Below are 26,498 nucleotides of genomic sequence, written 5' to 3'. Positions count from 1 at the left end.
TGTGTCACGGTCCTGAGTCTGTGGACTCAGTGTTTTTCTGTTTGTATTAGTTATCTTTGTTTTCATGATGTGTTTTGATTCTCTTGGGTTTGATTTCTGTCACTGTATCCCCTAGTTTAGTCCTCGTCTGTTCAGTTTCCTGTTTTACTTTGAAAGTCTGTGTACTATGTCAATGTGTTGAGTTTTGCCTCCCCTTGTCTTGTCATGTCTGATGAGTCCCAGCTGTGCTCTCCTCCTGTTTCACATTCCCTAATCACCTCAGTATGTATTTAAGCCCTGTGTTTTTCCCTGCCAGTTGTTGCGTCCTCCACGTTTGTTGTGTGTGTATCCATGGTCGTCTACCTTCAGCATCTCCTGTCTAGTTAGTTTAAGTTGTTGTTTATGTATCGTCCGAAGGTGACTCTCCAGCAAATAAAGCCGTCGTTTAAGTTAATGTTTTGTCTCCGAGTCCTGCACGTGGGTCCAGCCACCGACAGCCACACAACTCATCGTGACACATTGAGTTAATATTTAACTTTATGCTTTTGTTAAGTAGATACAGCACAGTGAAAGTAGACTAAATTTCAGGAACCCGACATTCTTAAATTCTGCCAACTTTGGTGTAATTTGATATTGGATCGGACTGATTCAACCTCCTGGACTGTGGCTTTTTTAGTTAATGCCACAAAGCTTCCCCAGTACAGTAACAAGAGTAAAATGAGAATTTGTTACTTCCACTCTGGTGTGTCATTACTGTCACCTCTTTGCCCTCACCAGTCAGACAGTGTTGATGTGGTGTATTGGTGCTTTGGCTGGTGCTTTCAGCTCTCTAATCTGGAGAGCAGAGAGGTGCTGCTGTCGCTGACAGACTGAGTGACAGGCAGGCGGAGAGGACCCAGCTGTGATGGCTGGTGTCGGCTCAGTGGCAGCCTTATGATGAATTGCCTCTCTTGAATGATAGCGCTGTTACTGAATGATACTGACGCAGGATTGTTCTGTCAGCATCTCACTGGCAGCCGCAAATAAATAAATAAATAAATAAACAAGAAATAAACCGCCATGCAACTTGCCTCCCCATCTTTTTATTTTTCATTAAAGTTGCCACCTCTCATAGATCTCCATATGCAGTGATATGAAACTGGAAGCTTGTGGAGAAAATTGCTTTGCAGAACTGCAAATGTGGTCCAACTTTTGAGTGATTGAAAGCTGCCTCTTGTTTGCTCTTTGTTTTTGTTTTATACTTTCATTTCCAACCGAGTACACGTATGTAAAGAAAACAAAAACCTTTACTCTCGCTGCTTGAATTAGACATGATTGCCTTCCGATGAACGTGACTTTGATGTCCTACACTTGCGGGAAAAATAAGCTGCTCTCTCTTTCTGTGCTGATAATTGTATTGTTTTCCTCATACTGACGTTCACCTTTGTTTTCTGTGTTTTTACAGCTCAGATGACTACTACGAATACGGACACAGTGGGGAATCATATGATTCATACGGTGAGTTACAGACCTCTTTTTTGTATTTTTACTCTCTTCATAATATTTTTTGTTTCATTTGTCAGAACAATGTCAATTTTCTTTAGCTGACTCTGTCCTGCTGGCTTCAGCTCAGTTGCCACACTACCCCGAAAATCCTGTGCCCTAAAGATGAGAAAAGTTTGAATTGTAAAGTGTATTGAATTCTAATAAATCAGACCTTCCAGACTTCATTTAGAGAATTAGGCAATGACAAAGGACCAAACAGCACTAAATGTAATTTTTAATTTTATGTTCTTGCCTTACAGGAAATATTACACAAATTTTAAATTTTTAGCCTCTAGAACTAACCACAAATGCTCCAAGAGTGATTCCTGTACTTCTGAAGAGAAAATGTGTGTGTGTGTGTGTGTGTGTATATATGTATATGTATATATATATGTGTGTGTGTGTGTGTGTGTGTGTGTGTGTGTGTGTGTGTGTATATGTGTATATATATATATATATATATATATATATATATATATATATATATATATATACAGACAGACAGACAGAAGCTAAGCTCGTTGCAACATGGCAAATTTAACCTCCCCCACCCTCATTCAGATCTGGCGATTGGAACAATCTTGGTTTTCATGTGAAGCATGACCCTGGTGTTAAGCATCAGGGTCAAAAGTAAAACAGTATGTCAGATGTGCCACGCAATGCTCAATTGGTGGGAACTAGTGCGTTAGCACAGTTAGCTCGTTAACGCCGTCCAGCTCCACGCACGAGGCAATACGCGGTAACTCATTAACGGAGATTTGCCGCGTTATGGCGTTAGTGTCATTTTAACGAGATTAACGCTGACAGCACTAGTGGGAACACAACGAATATGACTGCACATTTACTCCAACATCATCCTAGTGCAGGGGTCAGCAACCTTTCAACCCAAAGAGCCATTTGGACCCGGTTCCCACGCAAACAAAAACACTGGGAGCCGCAAATACTTTTTGACATCTAAAATGAAGATAACACTGTATATATTGTTTTTTACCTTTATGCTTTTGTGTGGTGTTTACCTTAATGCAACTAAGGTGTTGCTTATGAAATCCTTGAAGTGCTAATGAGAAAATTACATTTTATTTATGTAACTGACACATTTTGAACTCTTAAAGAAATATAACAAAAAGAAAGACACCCAGCTGAACTAAAATGATCCATGTAGCAAACAAAAACATTTATATCGTCTTTGGGCTTTTGGAGCCTTGATCTGACTTTTAAAAAATAATTGGAAAAAAGCACTATGCTGCTAAAAGATGAAAAATAGATATTTGCAAAATTCTGCCTAAATATGTATTTTACCTGGTTAATGTGTGTGGCGGGGCGTGGTCTGCAGCGCCGCTTCTGGGGAGGCGGACTCACCTGAGCAGCACCCGCAATCACGCCTCGCCGCCTTAACGTCTGTGCTCTCTATGCTGTTGTGTTGGTGTGAGCTCTGAGCTGAAAAGCTACAGCCGGCTGTATGCATACAGCAACTGTGTGTGAAAAGTGGTCAATAAAGAGATGCTGAAAAGCATGTTCATGGAAACAGCGTCGGGTCTGCCGTGATATGTTTACAATAAGACTTATGGTCCCGAACCTCTGCGCACAGCGTCTGCAAATCGGGGCTGTACGAAGTCACTTTCATCTTTACGCAGGACTGTAAGCTGTCATCTGTGAGGCGTGAGCGGTGTTTGTTTTAACATAGTTCGGTGGAGCTGCTGACATTATGTGGATCTGGTGCCAGCTGAACTACCTCCAGATCAACGCCAGTAAAACCAAGGAGCTGGTGGTAGACTTCCGCAGGCACAAGCATTCTCCACTGCAACCACTGAACATCCAGGGTATGGACATTGAGGCTGTGGACAGCTACAGGTACCTTGGTGTTCATCTGAACAACAGACTGGACTGGACTCATAACTCAGACGCCCTCTACAGGAAAGGGCAGAGCAGGCTGTACCTGCTGCGGAGACTCAGGTCGTTTGGAGTGGAGGGCCCACTCCTGAAGACCTTCTATGACTCTGTGGTGGCTTCTGCTATCTTTTATGGTGTGGTCTGCTGGGGCGGCAGCATCTCTGCTGGGGACAGGAAGAGACTGAACAGGGTGATCCGAAGGGCCAGCTCTGTTCTAGGATGCCCTCTGGACCCAGTGGAGGTGGTGAGTGACAGGAGAACGGCGGCTAAGCTGTCATCCCTGTTGGACAACGTCTCCCACCCCATGCAGCAGACTGTGACAGCACTGAGCAGCTCCTTCAGTGGGAGACTGCGGCACCCACGGTGTGGGACGGAGAGATTTCGCAGGTCTTTCCTCCCCACTGCTATCAGACTTCACAACAAAGACTTTAACTGAACAAACACACACATCCACACATGTGCAATAACACTAAGTGCAATAATCTTTTCTGGCATCGTTGTATTTTTACTCAGTTGTATATAGCATTCGTATTCTATTTTTATCTTATTGTATATTTTTATTCTATTTTATTCTACTGTATATAGTATATTATTTTATTCTATTCTGTACAGCTGTGTACTGTATTTATTCTTATTGTATTCTAATTTTTGCGTCATAACTTTTGCACTGTCCACTTCCTGCTGTGACAAAACAAATTTCCCACGTGTGGGACTAATAAAGGTTATCTTATCTTATCTTATCTTATCTGAAGACCCATAATTGGCCTACCTGGGGTTGAAAGTTTCGGCGGGTACACCGGCTTCCGCGAGTGTGACGCTTATTTTGAGCGATGAAAAAATAATAGAATATAATTGTATTTTTATATTTCAATATCACAATAATCTTCCAATTTAGAACTACAAGTTAAAAAAGAACTAACATAAATAAATTACACTTCAGCTAATTACTTTAAAAAAATTTAATTTTCCCAAACCACGCTGAGCCGCACTATAAGGACTAAAGAGCCGCATGCTCTTTAGCATATGCGGCTCTGCAAACACACACACACATATATGAAAAATTAAAGTCAGAATAAAACACTAGCTAGCACCATATGTTAAGAAGCATCAATTAATATGTAACAGTGCATTAATAAATATTCATAACATTTTGAAACCTAGAAAAAGTATTATTTATGCAGGTAACATTATCAGTGAGTTCAAAAATCTGTTTTGGTTTTTTTTAGATTGAGAAAAGAGGACAAAAGACTTTGTAACAATAGCAAATACAGCAAAGACAAAACAGGTATTGATACAATTATTAAACATTTTTAACATTAGATTGTAGTTTAAAAATGTTGTACCTATAAGAATCAGAAAGTCTTCAGTTAAAATAGTTCATAATAGCATTACAGAGTCCCAGTTATTGGGAGATCCTTAACAACAAGCATTATAAAGACTCACTTTTTACTAAATTCATTGTTTTCTACAAATCTGCTCCAGTGAACAGGATCTTCTATCACTCTCACTCAAACACATTTGAGCGTATATGGCTATATGAATCATATGTCACTAAGGTTATTATAGCTACCTAAAACTGCTTAAAGCTAAAACTAGGTGGTAAAATATTTTTTCATTAACTGCAGCCAAGACAGAGAATATTGTGGAAAACAGAAAAGATTTTGTGAACTTGCAAAACTATTCAGCCGTCCTCTTCCGCTTGTCCTTATCAGAGTCATCTACCAGAGGGCAAGAGGCGGGACACACCTCGGTGAGGTTCCCAATCTGAGGCAAACAAAACTAATGAGAAAACTAAAAAAAACTGTACCTGTCCGCACCACCTTTAACTACACCTATAAAACACCAGCTACTGATAGCAGGGTTACTGTGCAACTGTGTTTGGTTTCTGTTTGTACTTCATACAGTGCCAGGCGAGTTGTTAGCTTAGGAGATAACACTGGATTTGGAGTACTTAAATGTTCAACAACAGTAACTTTAACTGCAGTGCAAAGAAGGGAGCTGACCTGGGAACGGATTGTGTTTATACACACATGTTTTACAGCTCTGAAAAGAGGGAAATGACAGATGCTGCACTGGCAGATTACTTGCTACTGTGCTGGCATTATGAAGAAAGCAGATTAAATGAAAGCCTGTTACATATTAAATTGTGTTTCATGGAAGAAATGTCTTTGAGAAAGTCAACATGGCTTGTTTAGATTGTGTTGTGTGCTGGCATAAAGTAGAGATGCAAACAAATGCAAGAAAATCAAAAATAACACAATACTTTAGGCATTGGGGAATAAATATATTCATTTAAACATTCTGGATAAAAAAACGTGGCTTATGGAAAAGGGATTTGGGTGGATCCAGCAGCTTCTTAGCAGGCTAAAATTCGTTATACAAAGATTCTTCCATGACCTCGATGGGATCATACAGTATTTATCTTTGATCCCTGCACTTCCATCTGCCCAGTCACTGAAGTTTCACCAACATTTCTAATTAACTTAAGCATGTGTGATGTTTGTGCCACAGTAACATCTGTCTCTGCAGTCACCTCAGCACAACTTGAAAATGTTGCTCTCGGCTTTACAGGCAGTTTATCGCGTCTGGAAAGAGTCGCCAATAACTCTGACCGCAGCAAAGTTCAGACAAATCTCAGATAATGTTCAGCAATCCTGTGTCAGCTTTTGACAAGATATAGTGAGAAATGGGCCAAGGTCACGTCTCCTGCAAAGTACATTTCAGTGATAGCAGGGCTAATACATGCTACTGTACTGTGAAGGTCCATCCTTCTTTGATTATGTATGTGCGGCCTTTGTGTGTACCTGTAAATACACAAGTCTGGTTGTCCTGGGTTTAATGTCAGTCTGTAAATTCCTCACAGTCTGGGTGAAAAGATGAAAACACTGTGTTAATACGAAGGTGTGTCTGCTTTAATTTAGCTTCTCTTGAAAGCTTCTAAAAGAGTATTCACTGTCCACTTTACCAAGGCCAGTCAAACAGGTTTTTTAGTGACTGACTGCAAAGACATGATCAACTTTTTAATTACTGAAATGTATAATTTATATGTGTTGTAGAGATTCACCTTATGTTGCATATTTTTGTGTTTTAAAGCAGAATAAGACTTTGCTGGGAGTTTGTGACTTCTTAATTAGGCAAAGCAAATGCATCGTAAACTCATATCTTTTCGTTTTTGGCAATAAGTCAAAGTTTTTAAAACTTTCCCAACTTTTCTGACCACACAAGTGGAAGAACTAAGCACCTCCTGCTCATTAGAGTGTTTCCTAGCATCGTATGAAGCTGAAAACCCGGGGGGGTGCTGCGGCACACTGAAAAGAGGACGACAGTTCAAAGGAAACAGATAAACAGAGTTGATGTGCATCCATGTTCTCAAAACACAAGGTTACCTTGGTGTGTTTCTTCAAAGTGACTGTCAGTGGAGAGGTGACAGGTTTAATTAAGGGGTATTGGCTATGTGCTGCCAACAGTGAGCCTTTACACAGAAGGAAAAAAATCCCTTTGTGAGCCCAGCTCTAGGGAAGTCTCAGTGCTGGCTGAAGATCAGACAAAGGGTGCCTCGATACTGGCACTTTCACATTGACAGTACCAGCGGGTGAACTGGGCTGATTTGGGCTAATGGTAATTGTGACCTTTTTTGCTAGGAGCCACTAAACGGGCTCTTTTCAAGTAGCTATTTGATCCTCTCATTCAATTATCTGTGATGAATACTTCCAGGTGAAAGTCAAGCTTCTTGGTGCGAGTCGCTGTTTGTGCTCGCAGCATGAAAGTGCTTTTTGTTTTCACCAGCAGCATCAATACCAGACACCCAGAGTACGGCTAACTTTGTGCTGTAATAATTGCATGGAAGGGAGCATATTTACAGTATTTGCATAGAGCTTGAAATTGATTTAAGTGCGACGCCTCTGTAATCACTCCACATCTGTTTCTTTCCTTTTCTTCTTAATCAGGTCAGGAAGAGTGGGCAAACAATCGCAGCAAGGCTCCGTCAGCACGAACAACCAAGGGAGTGTACAGAGATCAGCCATACTCAAGATATTGAACTGTTTATACAACCCGCACCTGAGTCCTCATGGCTGTTACAACCCCAAGTAATGGATTTTTTATGGACGCTCCCACCTTTTTAGAATTGAAAACATAAACCGCAAAAAAATAATCCAAACCAAACGGTGATCATAGCGAGACACTGAATGAGACAAAAACGTGGAATCCCCCTGATTCTAAAAAGATACTCCCACTGGATAAAAAGTGTGAAGCAATTTAGGTAATCTATCCTTTCCCCCTAGGAGAAATCAACTGGACAATAAGATTAAGAAAAAAGCTTCATAGTACATTAAGTTTCTCTCTCAGCTATGTGATTGTGAAGAATGACATTGTATCAAGCTATTTAACTTGGTAATGATTAGCGAGCCACTGTAAGGTGTTCGATACAATGTTTCTACACAGCTGCCAGTGCAACTTAATTTATCACCCTCTATTCTTTAGACCTTCAACTGCGTGGTTGATCTCTTAAAAATGTAGTAGCTTAGTTCTAGGAAAGTGCAGTTCTGTAGATATTTTCTCTGAGGGGTAATCGGTGAAATTGTGTCCCTTGTAAATGATTTACAAACTGAAAAAAAAGACAAAAAAACATCCTGTATACATATTGTATTGCTGTTTCCTCCTCTTTTTTTGTAAAATAATAGTTATTTAGTGTTAAAGGGCTTATAAAAGCATGGTGTGTAACTGTGGATATTGTCAGCTGTTTTATTCTGAAAAGCCTGTGTAGTTGTGTTCATTGATTATGCCCCCCAAACATCCACTTAAGTACATCTATAAATAGCTGCGCATACTCTATGTACACTGCACAACCAGAGCTGCAAAACAGTCCAGGAGCTTTTTAATGTTTGTGGAATTTTTAAAAAAAAATTTTTTTTTAGACAATCTAAGTAAGTCATTTTGGTGTCATTTTTTTTTTTTTGACTTTTTAACAATATACTTCTCTGACTGTGTAGGCATAACAATGAGTTTTAAGATGCTCGGTCACATGCTGGTGAATTGGCAGTCATTTCCATCTAGAGATTTGTTCACTATATTGATTTTAAGCTTATGTAAGCCCTTTAATATTTCCCTCTTTGTTGATGCTAAATAAACATTTTGAAAGAAAATACTTGTGTCAAAGAGAATAATTATGAACTCATTAAAAAGCGTTATAATTTAAACTAAAAAAAAAAAACAAAAAAACACGCTTGCAATATTTACAACCACACACAAGCCTTTTAATGTAGTAAGCCACAGTGATTATCACCGTAAAGTCAAATATCGGCATAGGCAAGATGAACTTCCCAAAAAATACATACGAATAGTGGATACAGCTGTTTGTGACCTAGCAGATGACCTTGGTGATCGGATAACAACAGTTTCCTATTTGTATTCGAACTCCGTGTGCTGCTTTTCGTAGGAAATATCTCCGACTGAGATTTAGGGGATTTAGCGATAACGGCATCGGCGCTCTTGAAAATCTATCCGCTCTGTTTGCTCACATAATTCGCTGGGAAGCAAGCGCTGATCGCGTCAAGCATCATCAGTAAACACACATTAACTTTCTGGGTGTTTACCCTTACAGAAATGGCTCATAGGACCACGTCAAACTGAAAAAGAAAGAAAGACTCCTTGACCTCCCACAGGGGTCAGGTGTGTGGTTAAGGGGGTGAGGTGGAGGGTGTTGGTGGGGGAGGGGGGGTTCTCTCTCTCTTTCCCTCTCTCTTCTTGTTTTGCTCTTTCTGTTCTCCTCTGGTCATGTGACCCCTTTCCCAGTCATATAAAGTGCCTGCCTCTGCCCCGTCCATTAAAGAGACTCTAAATGACCCCCAGCTGACCTCCGCAGAGAGAGGGATGGCAGTAGCTGTTTAAAAAGACCTCCGTTCCACAAGGTAAACAAACTGACCCAGTTTAACCTCTCCCCTAATGTAGCTGCTCATAAACCCTCTAAACTTCAGTGTAATATGTTTTACTGTCTCTGTTGAGTGCGTAATCCAGCTGCAAAGCTGGGAATAATTAGATGTATGTAACCAAAAAAAGAAAAAAAAAACCTGTAAAAAAGTATGATAAATAGCAGGAATATTTCAACTAACTGTGTAGTGAAATAACTTTATCATAAGACTTTGATTAAAATATGTCCTCTGTTACAATAATTGAACCATAAAATATTATGTGTCTTGGCATTTCTTTTCATGCTATTTGTTGTTACCTGGGTTTATGACGTAAACTTGAATAGTCACACTGGTTTATATATTTCCTTCTAGGTCGAAGTACTGGCTGCACAGGGGCGTCCATCCATTTATTCCAATGGTGCTGAAGGTATGTTGTTTGCTGCATCATGCGTATGCTGTCAGTGATGATATTGTTCATCTAAACTTGTCGTGCTATGTTCAAAGTTGGATCTGGTGGTGGGGAAAGAGAACAGGCAACAATGTAACAGTAGTATAGATGTGAAATCATGCGTTGATACAGTGCAGTGTACATAGTTATATAAGGTTTATGGGTTTTAGCATGTAAACTTAATTTACAGGTCTACATCACAAATATAAAGTACTTAAAGGCATGATGATTTTCAGTTACACTTCAAAGACTTTCAAGTAGTGTGCAGACATGTAATGTGATTTATGTTAAAAATGATACAACATAATAACACACTCTATCTCAAACAGGGCAAAGCTAATTTTTTTCTTATTTATTTAAAATCTCGACGTGTTACCAAAAAGAAAAGAATTCGCATGAAATTCAGGCTTTAATTTTATTGATCCAATCAGCTGATGCTCAAAACTATTTTAAACAAAATTCAAGACAGATTCTTAAAAAAACAGAAAAATAAAATATAATCCAATTTATTTTTAAAACGATGTATAAACACATTCAAATGATTAGGTTGGGTCACATCCTGGTAATCCTATAAGGCTAAGGCTTCAAACTGCTTTTAACCTTTTTGCTACGTATGATGATCAGTGAGAGCAGATATCTCAGATAGAGTCATCTTTGGCACCAAATCTGGTTAAAAGAATAAGTCCCACTCACCTGCTGCCTTAACCTCTAAGCGAGGAGCAACCAATCAGGAGAAAGTTAGTTCAAATGAAGGTTGTACTTAAAGCTAAAAGGGAACTATGAAGGGATGTTATGCAAAGCTTCTCTATTAGAGTCCAAGTATAAAGATCACAACCATCTCAACCATCCAATAGGATCATGTTTTATCTGGGTTGGCTGAGGGCTAGTTACAGTCGAACAACACTAATCCTCCCAGATGAAAATGTTTGCCTGTCAGAGGAATTCTCACATGATGGTCTAACCTGTTTGAATGTCAAGTGAAAAACCCCTAAAATGAAATATTCTGCAGAGGACACAATGTTATCATAGCACATCAAATATTAATGTGACTTTGAGGCAGCGCAATGTTGTTGTCATAATGGATCTTTAGAAGTAAAGCTGTTTTTCCAGAGATTGTGAAATTCTAACAATTGCCTCTAGAAAGCTCAACCCTCTGCAGCTCCCCTGTTATGCCCTTCCACAATCTTCTAGAGGGGATTCAAGTCCCACCGGATTATCTGCCAGAAGGTAGAGCAGGTTGTTCACCAATCAGCCGGCTTCTCTAGTCCACAGGTTGAGATGTCCTTGAGCAAGACATTGAACCTCAAACGGCCCCTGATACCTCCCAGTTTTTTTGCAATGCCTATCCATTGCTCACCCGCACAATTAGTCTATAGAACATCGAGTGTTGTTTTAAGGGGTATAATTAAGTCCACCCCTTTGTGAAGGCTTTTCACCTCTTTGGAACATCCCAATGGAAAACCATTTACAGCTGTAATGCCAAAATGTATAAAACCTAATTTGAAATGTAACATGGTCTGGCTTCTGAAAATCTGCCTATTTAGTGAAAAAACAAACCCTAGTACTAGGTTGCCTAGATTCGCCAGCAGGACAATGAATGTTGTGCAGTCCAAACAAAGCATTGTTTTTGCCTTTTTTTTTGTTTTTGTTTTTGTTAATCGTCATATTGTTCTCTCTTCTTTATTTCCTTGATAGACTTGATGAATCGTTTCCTTCCAAACATTCAGGCCCACACAGATTCAAACCCACTCCTGATGAAGGGAAAGAAACAAGCTACGGACTCTGTCCTTCGGACGAATTGCAGACGTCCAGATTTTCACAGTCTGGGCCGAGGTGAATCCTGTGGGGGAGGGGATGGAGTGGTGACCTGTTGAGATGCACAAAAAGGAGGGGAAAGATCGTGCCTGTATCACACATCTTCAGAACGAAGGGATGGAAGGAAACCCGTGAGGCAAATGGAGTTCCATATCCTCAGGGACAGTCTGTCGGGGGATATTTCCTTCAGAGCTTCACCGGCTGTGTATACATTTTACATATAGCAAGAGTGCTCTGAACTGATTGTGAACCTCACTTCCATGGTTCCCAATTCAAACTGTTATCAGAATGGATGTGTCTACCTCTTGCGTTAGATCCTGAGGCATAGCTAAGGATGAGTAAATAAATAATGCAACATGCTAAGGAAAAGGCATCATAATTCTAGCAGAGACACGTCTATTCTCACCCTGTTGTGCTCATTAACCTCTATCAAATCAGCTCCAATGAATAAATAATTCACCAAGTGCCTTATTGTTGCATTGTTTTGACACTTTTAGATGTTTAGTCCCATTACCCAAGTTAACATATATGCCAGCGCTGGAAGGAAAGATAGCTACTTTTTTTCTTTTATGTTGTTTTTCTGCTTCTTTGTATGCATTACAAGCATGCAGGAAAACACCACCCGGCCTCATATACAAGAGCACAGTCTATTGCAGATGTACTGCTTAATCAGAGACGACTTCAGTGGATATTACAATTCCAAAATAGCTTTCTCTCCGGTGGAGAGCTTCATTCTGTCTTGTGCATAAGTCCAGATAGGCTGATCCTTATTCCTCACAGCTGTATGTCCTCAGTGGCAGACAATAGTTTTCCATTAGAGGAAGTGATTCTCACTGGAGCCTCAGGCCAAGCGTCAGACAATGGCACAGCGACCTAAAGCTCACATCTCAGGCTCCCAGAGTCAACTCTCATCACCTCCAGAGGCTGATTTCCACTCTGCAGTGGCTTAAAGGGACAGGCTTATCTGAAGTGAGCTTGTCCAAGTTAATAAAGTTAAAAGCAACTTATTTGATTAGGAATGCATACAAGGGAGGATGCAGTCATCTATCACTGGCAGACGAGTCAATTTCAGCGCTAGATCGATGGTGAGCAGACCAGCAAAATTAGAAAGTGCTAAAAGGCTGTGAAAACCTTTTTTTCCAGTTAACTTCTTACTGTGAGGTATGGGGTCCTACTGAACCCGCTGTGCTCTGTTTCAAGGTTACACTGAATTAGTTTTTGAATAAGAGTTGTTTGTTGTATTTGTTTTTCCTTTCAAACATTTCAAACAGACAAACAGGTAGACTGGGCTTAAATATATTTGAATCAAAGTAAGTCTTGTTGTGTGTTTGTTAGCGTTATTGTCAAATCTGTCAAACGCATAGACTACTAGAAAGCGATATGGCATTCAGAATATAGACTCACCAAAAGTTTTAACCTTTTTTTTTTTAAACTAGACTTTATTGGTGAGTCAAAATATGCGGTCTTTATGTCCAAATGACCAGTTAAATCAAAGCTAGTTTATATAAACACCTAAGGCATTTTAAACTGGCTTCAAGTTCAAGTTCAAGACTTGCTTTTGGGGGCTGACAGACCATTAGACTAGCTTAACTTAACCAGTTAGTTTAGCTTAGCATACTGTAAGACCTTGCGTTACATTTTTTTTTTTCCAAAAAATGAAATATCCTGGGATGTATAAGTGGGACTATTTCTTGACCAGAGATCAGAGCGTCGTGGATCATTTTCTGACTGTCTTTGAGTTCCCCTTGAAAAATGTTGGTAGGGGGATTTTACTGCACTTGTTTTATTTATTTATTTATTTATTTTAATATGCCTAACTGAGCTCAATCTGGCTCCTTATTTGTTTTATCTCATCATAAGCTAGCACGTATTTCATGTGAAGAGACCCTGAAAAGACTTGCACAGAACAGGTTCAAGCTGAAGACCCACTTGCAGCAGTGGCAGCCCTGCTAACTACTCAGACTTTTTTTTAATACTCATACAAATAATCTTTAAGAATATTAAAAAGTATTTATGCTATCAAGCCTGTGTGTGGTTTTTAATTGGTTTTGGAAAGAGAAGTTTACACACATACCAGATTTAATTACATTTATTTAAAAGGGGGAGAAAAAACCTATAGCCTCTAGCTATTGCTTTAGTGTTATCTTGCCTATATGTTGCACTTATTGGATGACTGTTATACATATGCGACTATAATAATGGTTAATTACATCTGTTGTAGCTGAAAACATAAAAAGCACTGGCTTTTTGATTTCATGAATTGTGCTAACCCACTAGTATTTGCCTTAATCATGTTCAGGATCTAAAGCAGCTGCCTCTAGCTGTTTGTTCTGTAATTAACTGGAGGGCTCTTAATCTTACTGAGATTAAAACACCCTGATCAATGTTGAAGTGTCCCCGTGTTTCCTGAAGTGAACACTAATGTGACCAGAGGTCACTGTGTGTCACTTACTAAATGGAGGCTTAGATTGAGTGTGATCGATCTCCAAAGGACTTCAAGTCAACGGCAGCAAATACTAGCAATGAAAACAAGGAATGCTTTGTCAAGAGTTTTTTTTTTTAATTTTTAAAAATTAGTTTTAAAAACATAACATAACTTTTCATTATTCATCTAAGAGCATGAAGTGACAAAAGCAAATGATATCAAAATTAAGACACGTAAAGGAACATGTTTAAAAGAAAGAAGAAAAAGAAAAACTGATAGAAAAAGGCAAAGAAAAACAGGGAATATAGGGAAAAGCATACAAACCCCAAATGTGAAGTCAAATCGCATATTTATTGTGCTACATCTGTGTAGTCAAAGCAGAGTCTTTACCATAAAACGACCTTGACTCCAAACTGGCATTTGGAGTCAGGGGGCTGAGGCATTTCACGTTTAGCTTTGTGCAGTGCTATTAACCCTACAATGTTAATTGTGCGGCACAGGCGGGGAAAAACAGTGTTGCTGCGCTGGTATAAGCATTTCTCTGTGCACATAACTAACTTCTAATCGCTATGCTAAATGTAATAAGGTACATTACCAAATTTAATGTGTGTAGCTCCAGCATAAATTTTGGGGGGCTTTTAAACTCTTTATTAAAACAGACCAGAGGGAAAGACATGGAGTAACGAGCTTTGAAAAAATAGTGAAAAGTTGCTTAGATGTCAATTCAGGAAGACATTTACAGTTATGAAGTACAGAAATAGTTGTTTGTGAAACTAAAGGAAATGATCTGCCAGTTAATTTCAAGTCAAGCAACTAATAGGAACAACACGACTGATTGACATCAGATGCAGTGGTGAATTCATCAGAGGGTGAGCGATGTCGTATAAAAGTTGACTGTACTGAAGATATGGCGTTATGGTACTGTAGCACTGGTGTAACACAAGTAGTGGGAATGTAAGACCTGCTAGTGCTACTTCTTGCCTTCTTTGAATGCAGTATAGTTATCTTTAACCACAGTATGAGGACAGAAGGAAAATATGGGCCAGACAGGTTCTAGATTCATAGGAGCCAAGGGTGTCTGACAGAGGACTTGTACACCACAGTTATGGAAAACAAAACAGCATTTATTAACAATAAGAGTTCAGTAGGTTGTGCACAATTAAACTAAAGTAGAGCGCGCTTTTTGAAAATAAACCCAATTTTGTGTTGTCTTTGTGTCCTTCTTTAAAAGTCAATTTCCTTCGATGCAGGACCCTGCATCGCGGGACGTGAACCGCTAGGAAGAAGTCTGTCAATATTCAATAGTAACTGTGTGTTCGTAACCAGTCGAGTTACAATCTACCAGTTCATCCAGCTCTTTGGACTGGGGCTTGTCATCCAGTACTGGAAAAGTGATCCTCGATTCTTCTCGGGTTTTCAAAACCAACCCTATCCGGTTGTTCAGTCTGACGTCACTAGCCGTGTCTGGACCTAAACTCCGCTGCAATATATCAAACGATCACTATGGCATTACTGAGAGTTGAAAAACTGTCTAAAGTCTTTCATCTTTAATAAAATGATCAGCGTTCTGCCCTACCAGGTGTAAAAATTGAGTTTAACATCCAGGCATCCATGAAAACGGAATTTATGACATTTAACAGAGTTAGAAGCTAGCTTCTATCTAAATACAATATAGCATGTCCTGACTGCGGGGTTTTGGAAACAAATTAAAACGTACAACTCTGTTATCACTTCCAATATAAATGAAGACAGAAAACTAAACAGCAGTGACGTTTGTAGGGTTACTGAAGTTTGGCTAGCTGGTATATAATGATGTGCTACGTGACCGCTAGCGACACAGCTATGTTAGCATAATATAAACAGGCTAACTTTTTTTTCCACTCGATAAAAGTTAACGTGAGTGTTGTCGGTGGTCAGGAACAAATGTAATCGCATGGCAGGATGCTGCAAAAGGACCAAACTTCAACCAGGAGAACAACTGAGAAAATCCATCCACAATACGAGGTTAGTCATTCATATACTGCTGCATGGGCTGGGCTGTAGTTACATCCTAAGGTTTCAAAAACTGAGCTTAAATAAATGATTAGCGGTAATAAAAGCCGAGGGAGGTCAACAGTGATCACTGACTGTTTTAGGAGCTTTTTGAGATCAAATAGAAGAAAATACATAACATTAAACATGTTAACAACACAAAAGCCATATTAAACGCAGACTACTTTAGGCCCGGAAGTAGGATTCGTCGCGTCATCACTGAACAACCGGATTGAAATAAGCACAGAAAAAAAAAACCCTGACCTGGGCAACTGCTCAGAACACAGTTCAACCATTCGGCTCTGATATCTATAGCTTATTACAACTAATTGCTACCAGTGTTTCTAGATTTCTTTCAATATAATTCTTCATTGTACACCCTTGTTGATTCTAATTTTCAACGTGCATAGAAAACACAAACAATACTAAATACCTCAGAAGTACATTAGAAATACACATTGGCTTTAGGAGTTATCAAAAGTTCCAAACTAGGTAAAGTGCAGGTTAAGGCTCTTTAATTTCAAATTACTAATATTTAGCGTGCAAAACCAAAATTAGTACCATGAGAAAAATAAACATGTTAACATAAATTCACACAAAACACCACATTTTAGACCCATACCTTAATAATATGACCGTAACTTTCAAATAACATTTAGTATAAAGTGCAACAGACTCATTGCTTTATCCTCAGAAAGGGTATTTTCAATGCAAGAGGGCTAGCGGAAATTAGCATCGGAGCTAGCGGAAATTAGCATGCTATGCTAGTGCACATGCACTGACTGGGACAGAGCAGTGGGGGAGCCAAGGCAATAGCATATTATAATGGGCAAGTTTTAAGATTCAATTTATTTAACGACAAAAAAATTTTTTTTTAAAGCAATTAAAAACACCCCTGGCCAGGGAGAACAGAGTTAAAAGCATTAAAAACAATACAATAAAAGTCAATGGCCTCAGCCACAACATTAAAATCCACTGAAGTCCCAACGGGGCAAAAAAAAAAAATGATCAGCTTCCTCGGCCGTCCTTGTCTGCCTCTTCGCTCTGGTGCCAACTGAAAAAGGAGAGGGGGCAGCGACAGTCTCCGTTTTATATATCACCGGAGTTTCTTCTCACCAGGAATTACTCAGGACTTAGCCCAGATGGGCTAAGTCCTGAGTAAAACATGCAATAAAACCATAAGAATAAAACACTGTCCATTATTCTCCAAAAGTTGATTCTGTTCATCTGGGCGTAGCGTTTTGTGGGAGAAATCTTTCGTCACTCATCCAAGTGACTTCTTCAGTCTCAGCTGACTGCAGGTTTCCCCAATCTTATAAATAGTACATTTGCATAATGACTGAAACCGGTACATTATTAAAAGATTAAAACATAGCAACCCATGCAAGATGAAAAACACTCAGTTAAACTTGTCCATTCCACCCCATGACAACTGTAACACCTTTAGTACCAGTCATAAACTTGAAGGTCTTTAATACTATTAAGCTGGGCATCTTAAATGGACTGGGCTTGTTCTTATATAGCGCTTTTCTACTGTATCTGAGCACTCAAAGCGCTTTATACAACTGATTCATTCACCTAATCACACCAGCACTTTTTCCATTCATTCACACTCCTCAGCCTCCCTGGGAAAGTCTATGCCAGGGTGCTGGAAAGGAGAGTTCGTCCGTTAGTCGAACCTCGGATACAGGAGGAACAATGCGGTTTTCGTCCTGGTCGCGGAACACTGGACCAGCTCTTTATCCTCTCCAGGATACTTGAGGGTGCATGGGAGTTTGCCCAACCAGTCTACATGTGTTTTGTGGACTTGGAGAAGGCATTCGACCGTGTCCCTCGGGGTGTCCTGTGGGAGGTGTTGCGGGAGTATGGGGTGTCTGGCCCATTGCTACGGGCCATTCGATCCCTATACAACCGTTGCAAGAGCTTGGTTCGCATTGCCGGCAATAAGTCGGACTCGTTCCCGGTGGGTGATGGGCTTCGCCAGGGCTGCCCTTTGTCTCCGGTTCTGTTCATAATTTTTATGGACAGGATTTCTAGGCGCAGCCAAGTGGCGGAGGGCTTTCGCTTTGGTGGCCTCAGAATCTCATCTCTGATTTTTGCAGATGATGTGGTTCTGTTGGCTTCATCGGGTGAAGGCCTCCAGCTCGCACTGGAACGGTTCGCAGCCGAGTGTGAAGCAGCGGGAATGAGGATCAGCACCTCCAAATCTGAGGCCATGGTTCTCAGCCGGAAAAGGGTGGAGTGCCCACTCCGGGTCGGGGATGAGTTCCTGCCACAAGTGGAGGAGTTCAAGTATCTCGGGGTCTTGTTCGCGAGTGATGGGAGAAGGGAGCTGGAGATCGACAGACGGATTGGGGCTGCAGCTGCAGTAATGCGGACGCTGCACCGGTCCGTCGTGGTGAAGAGGGAGCTGAGTGTAAAAGCGAAGCTCTAAATTTACCGGTCGATCTACGTCCCTACCCTCACCTATGGCCACGAGCTGTGGGTAGTGACCGAAAGAACGAGATCGCGGATACAAGCGGCAGAAATGAGCTTCCTCCGAAGGGTGGCTGGCCTCTCCCTTAGAGATAGGGTGAGAAGTTCGGCCATCCGGGAGGGGCTCAGAGTAGAGCAGCTGCTGCTCCACATCGAAAGGAGCCAGCTGAGGTGGTTCGGGCATCTGACAAGGATGCCCCCTGGGCGCCTCCTGGGTGAGGTGTTCCAGGCATGTCCCACCGGGAGGAGGCCCCAGGGCAGACCCAGGACACGCTGGAGAGATTATATCTCTCGGCTGGCCTGGGAACGCCTTGGTATTCCCCCGGATAAGCTGGAGGAGGTGGCTGGGGAGAGGGAGGTCTGGGCCTCTTTGCTTAGGCTGCTGCCCCCGCGACCCGGCCCCGGACAAAGCGGATGAAGATGGATGGATGGATGGATTCACACTCTGATGGATGCATTGGAGAGCAACATGGGGGTAGTATCTTGCTCAAGCAGACTGGAGGAGCTGGGATCAAACCACCGACCTTCCGGTTTGTAGGTGACCTGCTCTACCACCTGAGCCAGTCACATCTTAACACATGAGTCTATGTGGACTGACCCAGTTTTTGGAGCCAGCGTCCATTAGAAAAACTGCAGTTTTTGACACTTGTATTTATTTATTTAAATGTTTCAAATGTTCTGAAGGCTGTCGGTTGCTTCTTGCTGCTTGGTTACAAAGCGATGCATGACTCGGCTTTAGGTCAGGCTGGGCATTTATAAACTGGTGGAAACCCTAGAAAGGTGGGTACAAGCAACACACATAGACATAGACATTCGCACAGATACATTTAAATATAATGTACATGTAATTGTGCCTTTTGTACATTATTTTCGTCATTTAAAATGTGCTGTCACACATTGCATGTAACTAAATACACGAACAAGCGGAATTGTACAAGGCAGCGCTCACCAGCGCTGCCTTGTATGGGGCAAGCAACAGCGTGCAGTTACCCTTCAGTGGTCTCACAGAAGAGTTGGCTCGCACACGAGAAGCCCTGCAGTACAGAGATTCTAAAGACTGCAAGGTGGCATCAGCAGGTATTGAGGTAAGGACAGGAAGAAAGTGGAAGGCTGAGAAGGCAGTTGAGGTGGCGGAGTCACGCCTAAGGCAGAAAACACTGATGGGGGTCTTAGCAACAGGGGGAGCAGGCTTGGGGTACGTCCCAAAGGCCCAGGTCAGCAGGGCACAGGGAAAGGAGAGACACCAGCTACTACAGGAAGAGGTCTGAGCAGGTGTGGAGGAGGAGCGAGTAAGTAGAGCTGTAGGCCTTAAGCGGCAGGGAGCATGGACAAGGTGGGAGAGCACCTTGCAGCGCAAGGTCACCTGGGCAAACATCATGCAGGCAGACTTCCACCGGATCCGATTCCTAGTGCAAGCAGTATACGACACTCTGCCAAGTCCAGCAAACCTCCATCTGTGGGGAAAGAGTGAGACACCTGCCTGTCCCCTGTGCTCTGGAAGAGGGACCCTAGAACACCTCCTTAGCAGCTGCCCAAGGGCCCTGGCCGATGGTCGGTATCGTTGGCGGCACGACCAGGTGCTCAGAGTAGTTGCTGAAAAGATTGCCTCAGCAATCAGCACCAGCAAGCATTATCATGCTCCGAGGAAGGCAATCTCTTTTATTAAGGCTGGAGAGAAACCCCAGGTGCGCCCACATTTGACAACTGGCCTCCTCAACACAGCCTCTGATTGGCAGCTACAGGCTGACCTGGGTAAACAACTAAAGTTCCCTCAGAACATTGCAAAAACATCACTCCGGCCAGACATGATAATTATTTCTGAGGCCTCAAAACAGCTGATCATGCTGGAACTCACAGTGCCCTGGGAAGAGCGGATTGAGGAGGCCAATGAAAGGAAACGAGGAAAGTACCAGGAACTAGTGCAGGAGTGCAGGGGAAGGGGCTGAAAGACTTTCTATGAGCCCATAGAAGTGGGTTGTAGGGGCTTTGCAGGACGATCACTCTGCAAAGTCCTAGGCCGGCTGGGCGTGGCTGTGGCAGCCAAGAAGAGGGCCATCCAGGCTGTGAGTGAAGCGGCAGAGAAAGCCACAAGGTGGCTGTGGATCAAGAGGGCTGATCCGTGGGTAGCTACTGGTACGCAAGTCGGGGCCTGATCACCCCCGGCTGGGTCGCCTGGGCGAGGGTGTATGATGTTGTGAGACCCGAAACACCTGATGACCCTAGGGTACATCACTGAAGATGCGTACCAGTGCATCCAGGAGATGTATCTTTATAGTAGATATATTCACAGGAAATTTAAGTTTTCCTCTCGCTGGTATAAAATAAGCATGATGAACATTTTTTTTGCTCTGTGCCGTGATTATAAACTTTGAAGTCAGTTAGCTGGAAAACAAATCAAAGACGCAATTGCACTGTCCCGACTACTGAGGACTGACACTCTTTAATGAAGTCTGAACTATATATAGTCATAACGGAGTGGGTTGGTGTTGTGGGGGTGTTCATGATGAGTTTTGGCAGTTGGCATGTTTTTCTAACTTCAAAACCTCACCACTGCAAGGATATTATTTACCTTGATATGCCCTTGAAATAATAGTTACAGATCAAATATGTTTGTGTAGCAAAGGCTGTCTCAGTCTCCATCCTTTTAAATATTGTATGTTCCCCTTCACAGCTGCTCCCTTGGATACATGTAAATGTTGCTGTTCCTTATTCTTTCAGCTTTTTTCTCCCCCTCTCACTCTGCTTCCATCCTTCAGGCCGTTCCACTTTGAAGTTGTGTCTCGGCTGTGTGAAATTTGAGATTAAAGTCCATATGTTTACGCCCCCCCATCATACTTACAGAGATATAAACAAAAAGAGAAAAAAGGGGAGTTGTTGTTTTTAACAGGTCAAAGTCAGCCATATTATTATTACCATATCCTTGCTACGTGAGCGCTTTCAGCCTCACCGGATCAACCTGATGCAGACCATCACCTTAATTTCTATTTATTTATCAGATCAAAACACAAAGACACTCAAACACATTGCATCTGCGACCTTAAAGTTCCCTTTTTCATGACCCCCTGCAGATTTATTTCACGCCTAGGGGTTGAAATTTACTAGTGGGTGTGATTTCTTTTTTGGCCCACCCCCAGTTTTCTAAAAATGCATTGCCTTTTCACAGGCTGCCATTGCAAACACAAAAAGGAATTACACAAAAGTGTTATAATTTTGAATGATATCTCTTCAACCCACAAGTATTTTGAATATTACTTCATAGCAATTGTTTCTTCGAATAGCTTTGAATAACTTTGTACATTTTCAACATGGGAATTGTTGAATAGTGTCCGTAAAGGTGTGTCTAAGCTGTGTTGTGTGTATGCAGGGGTTAGAGTGAATCAGAAGGATCTGGAACGGTGTTCTTGCACTTTAACCTTCAAGTGTTGCAGCTTGGCAATTCCTCTAGCCTAGGATTTGAATGCACTTTCTTACTTACAAGAAAATTACATCCCATGCATCGCTTACATCCTCAATACTGTGTTGACCCTGCGACATGCTACTCATCAGAGGTGACCATAAATTGATTCGCTTTTTTTTTTGTAACTGCCATTTAATTTCAAATGTAGCTTTTCAAAACAGCTCAGCAAATGTGATGAAATGCTTAACTGATGCAATAACTTTTTTGTGTGCAGTTTTTGTCTTTGTAGCTAAATGCACAGTAGATGTATTTCCCAAGGAGAGAAAAAACCAACATGCTTGTAACAAAAACAGTTTGTATCAGTTTGTATTATTTTTTATGCTATTGAAGTATTTTTTAATTTTATTTTAATAATAGTATTTAATAGTAGTATTCAAAGGTTGCATGAAAACCATTTTACTGCAGGCTAAACTGGTTATTTAGCAGTACTGTGGTGGAGTTTACAGTGACTCTGTGTCAAATTGGAGGGCAGTCTGTGGTGTTACGTTAATGGCAGTAGACATTAATTTAAATGTAATTAGATGATGCTGGTTAATTAGCAATTTCCTGCTTTTGTACCTTGTTTATGTGAACTGAGGGAGGTAATTCAATTCAATTCAATTTTATTTATATAGCGTCAAATCACAACAAAAGTCGCCTCAAGGCGCTTCATAGATAAAGAGAAAAACCCAACAATCATATGACCCCCTATGAGCAAGCACTTTGGCGACAGTGGGAAGGAAAAACTCCCTTTTAACAGGAAGAAACCTCCGGCAGAACAAGGCTCGGGGAGGGGCGGGGCCATCTGCTGTGACTGTTTGGGGTGAGAAGGAAGACAGGATAAAAGACATTCTGTGGAAGAGAGACAGAGGTCAATAGCAGATATGATTCAATGCAGAGAGGTCTATTAACACATAGTAAGTGAGAAAGGTGACTGGAAAGGAAAAACTCAATGCATCATGGGAATCCCCGGTAGCCTACGTCTATTGCAGCATAACTAAGGGAGGATTCAGGGTCACCTGGTCCAGCCCTAACTATATGGTTTACAAAAAGGAAAGTTTTAAGCCTAATCTTGAAAGTAGAGATAGTGTCTGTCTCCCGAATCCAAACTGGAAGCTGGTTCCACAGAAGAGGGGCCTGAAAACTGAAGGCTCTCCCTCCCATTCTACTTTTAAATACTCTAGGAACAACAAGTAGGCCTGCAGTGTGAGAGCGAAGTGCTCTAATAGGGTGATATGGTACTACAAGGTCATTAAGGCGACTTTTGTTGTGATTTAGCGCTATATAAATAAAATTGAATTGAATTGAATTAAGATCAGATGGGGCCTGATTATTTAAGACCTTGTATGTGAGGAGCAGGATTTTGAATTCAATTCTGGATTTAACAGGAAGCCAATGAAGGGAAGCCAATACAGGAGAAATATGCTCTCTCTTTCTAGTCCCTGTCAGGACTCTTGCTGCAGCATTTTGGATTAGCTGAAGGCTTTTCAGTGAGTTTTTTGGACATCCTGATAATAATGAATTACAGTCGTCCAGCCTGGAAGTAATAAATGCATGAACTAGTTTTTCAGCGTCACTCTGAGACAGGATATTTCTAACTTTAGAGATGTTGTGTAAATGGAAGAACACAGTCTTACATATTTGTTTAATATGTGCGTTGAAGGACATGTCCTGGTCAAAAATGACTCCAAGGTTCCTCACAGCATTACTGGAGGCCAAGGTAATGCCATCCAGAGTAAGAATCTGGTTAGATACCATATTTCTAAGATTTTCAGGGCCGAGTACAATAACCTCAGTTTTATCTGAATTAAGAAGCAGAAAGTTAGCAGCCATCCAGGTCTTTATGTTATTAAGACATTCCTGCAGTTTAACTAATTGGTGTGTGTTATCTGGCTTCATGGATAGATACAGCTAGGTGTCATCTGCATAGCAGTGAAAATGTATGCTTTGTATGCCTAGGGGAAGCATGTATAGTGTAAACAGAATTGGTCCTAGCACTGAACCCTGTGGAACTCCATAATTAACCTTAGTGTGTGAAGAGGACTCTCCATTTACATGCACAAATTGGAGTCTGTTAGATAGATATGATACAAACCACTGCAGTGCAGTACCTGTAATACCTACAGCATGTTCTAATCTAATAGGATATTATGGTCAACAGTATCAAATGCTGCACTGAGGTCTAGCAGGACAAGCACAGAGATGAGTCCACTGTCAGAGGCCATAAGAAGATCATTTGTAACCATTTGTATCTCAAATGATAAACATTTTATTTGTGAAGAAGTTCATGAAGTTATTACTAGTTAACATTAAAGGGATGGTTGGCTCAAAAGAGCTCTGACTTTTTGTCAGCCTGGCTACAGTGCTGAAGAGAAACCTGGGGTTGTTCTTATTTTCTTCAATCAGTGATGAATAGTAAGATGTTCTGGCTTTGCGGAGGGCTTTCTTATAAAGCAGCAAACTATTTCTCCAGGCTAAATGATGATCCTCTAAATTTGTGACACGCCATTTCCTCTCCAGATTACGAGTCATCTGCTTTAGGCTATGTATTTGAGAATTATACCACGGAGTCAGGTACTTCTGATTTGAGACCTTAGTTTTCACAGGAGCTACAGTATCCAGAGCCGTACGTAGTGAGGAGGTAAAATTATTAACAAGATAATCGACCTCTTTTGGAGTAGCGTTCAGATAGCTGCTCTGCTCTCTGTTGTTACAGGGTTAAAGACGCATTGAAGATGATAACAGTGGGTGGATTATATTCTTAAACTTAGGTACAGCGCTTTCAGAAAGACATCTACTTTGGGGCCTCCCTGCTGCTGCCGAGTCGGGGCAGTCTGCTTCTCTCCACCCCAGGGAAGAGGGTAACACTACCTGGGTCTGGGTGCAGTTTCCCCCTCCAGGGGCAAGGGTACCTAGACCTTGGGTTTAGAGTACGCTTGGGGAGTGTGATTGTGTGTACAGTGTCTCTCTATGTCTGTCTCCACGTTGGGTGAGTGTTGAGTAATTGCATATGAGAGCATGAGGGTGGAAATGGATGTTTATATCTGTGTGTGCCTGTATGTCTGTGTCTATATGTCAGGTTGGGTATCAGATGCCACCTCTCTAGGGACATCTCAGGCCCTCCAAGGTATTGAGGCCTATCTCCCCCCACCACTTCCCCTGCCAGTGGCGGACTCCCTCAGACATCGGTGCGTTGGTGGTTCTTTGTGTCCGGGGGTGGGCGTCCAGGTACGCACTGGCTCACTCCTTGGTGGCTGCTTGTCGGGACCTGGAGCCTGGGGCTCGCTCGGGCCACTTCGGCGGTGGGGTGCCCTCGGCCTCTCGGCCTGGGGCTCGGTCACTCTGGCACAGCTGGCTGCCAGGTGATTGATATATGTATTTTTTGTCTGCTTATTTTGTTGGTTTGTTTTTTGCCCTTTATCCCCGTCCCTCTTCCCCGCTGTTTTGTCTTTCCCTCTTTCTTTCTCCCCTTTCTTTTCCCCAGTCAAGTCTGTCCCGTATTTAGCAAGTGAAAATAAAATAAAATAAACAATAAAAGGTGAATCAAATAGACCATTATGGCAAGGCTGGGACGGTCCATTTGGTAAAGTAAATTCGTTGGGCATCTTTCTTCGCCTTTAGACAATAATTCTGATGGTAAAAGAGCCAAACGGGACAGGCAAAAAAACCAAAAAAAACAACAGTCCCTTAGGGCCTCTTCAGTCTCTGCCGACCATTTCCGGTGCGTTTCACAACTGGTTCTCCGTGTCCCAGAGGTTTATACACAGGCTGGAGATGAACAAGGTTGTGATCTGAGGCCCCCAGGGGAGGGAGAGGTGATGAGCTGTATGCCTCCTTGGTGTTGGCATACAATAAGTCCAATGTTTTAATGTCTCTGGTGTGGCAGGTGACGTGCTGGGTGAAGGTGTGGAGAGTGGAGGACAGGGAGATGTGATTAAAGTTGCCAGAGATCAGGAAAAGGGCCTGAGGGTGCTGTGTTTGAAGTCTGCTGGTTACAGTGTGCAGGACCTCACAGGCTGCTGCAGCGTTAGCAGAGGGCGGGACATACACAGCTATCACAGTGACGTGTGTAAACTCTTGCGGTAGATAGTACAGCCTCATGCTAACCGCTAGCAGCTCAATGTCCTAACAGCATAGCATCTTTTTGATAGATAAATGCCCTGAGTTACACCATCTATTGTTCACAAACACAGCCAAACCTCCTCCTCTCTTCTTGCCACTCTCCATTGTTCTGTCTGCCCGGATCAGATGGAAACCGTCTGTGTTTATATGTGAGTCCGGAGTGTGGATGAAACCACAAATTACAATAGAGCCACCAGCGTATCAGCACCTTGGCCCAACAGCAAGAAATCCACCGCGGCAAAGCAGCAGCTTGGCAATCTGTAAAATAAAATAGGACATCACTGAACACTTTACCTCAGAAGGAATATCCCTCCCACTTTGCGTCATATCTGTTTTTCAGTTACCTGTCTCCAGGTTAGGGTCGCACCCTAATAAGGCAAGGCAAGGCAAGTTTATTTGTATAGCACAATTCAACAACAAGGTGATTCAAAGTGCTTTACAGAG

General features: G+C 41.8%; 1 protein-coding gene and 1 pseudogene across 4 annotated transcripts in view; both read left to right on the top strand.

Annotated features, from left to right (window-relative positions):
- Positions 1-8,522, top strand: part of khdrbs3 (KH domain containing, RNA binding, signal transduction associated 3) — a 204,896-nt gene extending 196,374 nt beyond the window's left edge. For all 4 annotated transcript variants that reach the window (XM_085445807.1, XM_085445806.1, XM_085445805.1 and 1 more), the window contains 2 exons: positions 1,424-1,476; positions 7,341-8,522. In XM_085445807.1, coding sequence (XP_085301933.1) covers positions 1,424-1,476; positions 7,341-7,432 — 145 coding nt within the window. In that variant the 3' untranslated portion in view covers positions 7,433-8,522. The remainder of the gene's footprint in view (positions 1-1,423; positions 1,477-7,340) is intronic.
- A 10,443-nt stretch (positions 8,523-18,965) lies between these two features.
- Positions 18,966-20,673, top strand: LOC146683607 (uncharacterized; annotated as a pseudogene).
- Positions 20,674-26,498: the final 5,825 nt, after the last annotated feature.

Source organism: Copadichromis virginalis, linkage group LG22, assembly GCF_057382275.1.
Source record: "Copadichromis virginalis isolate Kocher_CV1m ecotype Utaka linkage group LG22, C_Virginalis_male_GT1.1, whole genome shotgun sequence".
Lineage (NCBI taxonomy): Eukaryota > Metazoa > Chordata > Actinopteri > Cichliformes > Cichlidae > Copadichromis > Copadichromis virginalis.
The sequence above is the reverse complement of the archived record's forward strand: the minus strand, read 5'-3'. Positions and strand labels throughout refer to the sequence as shown.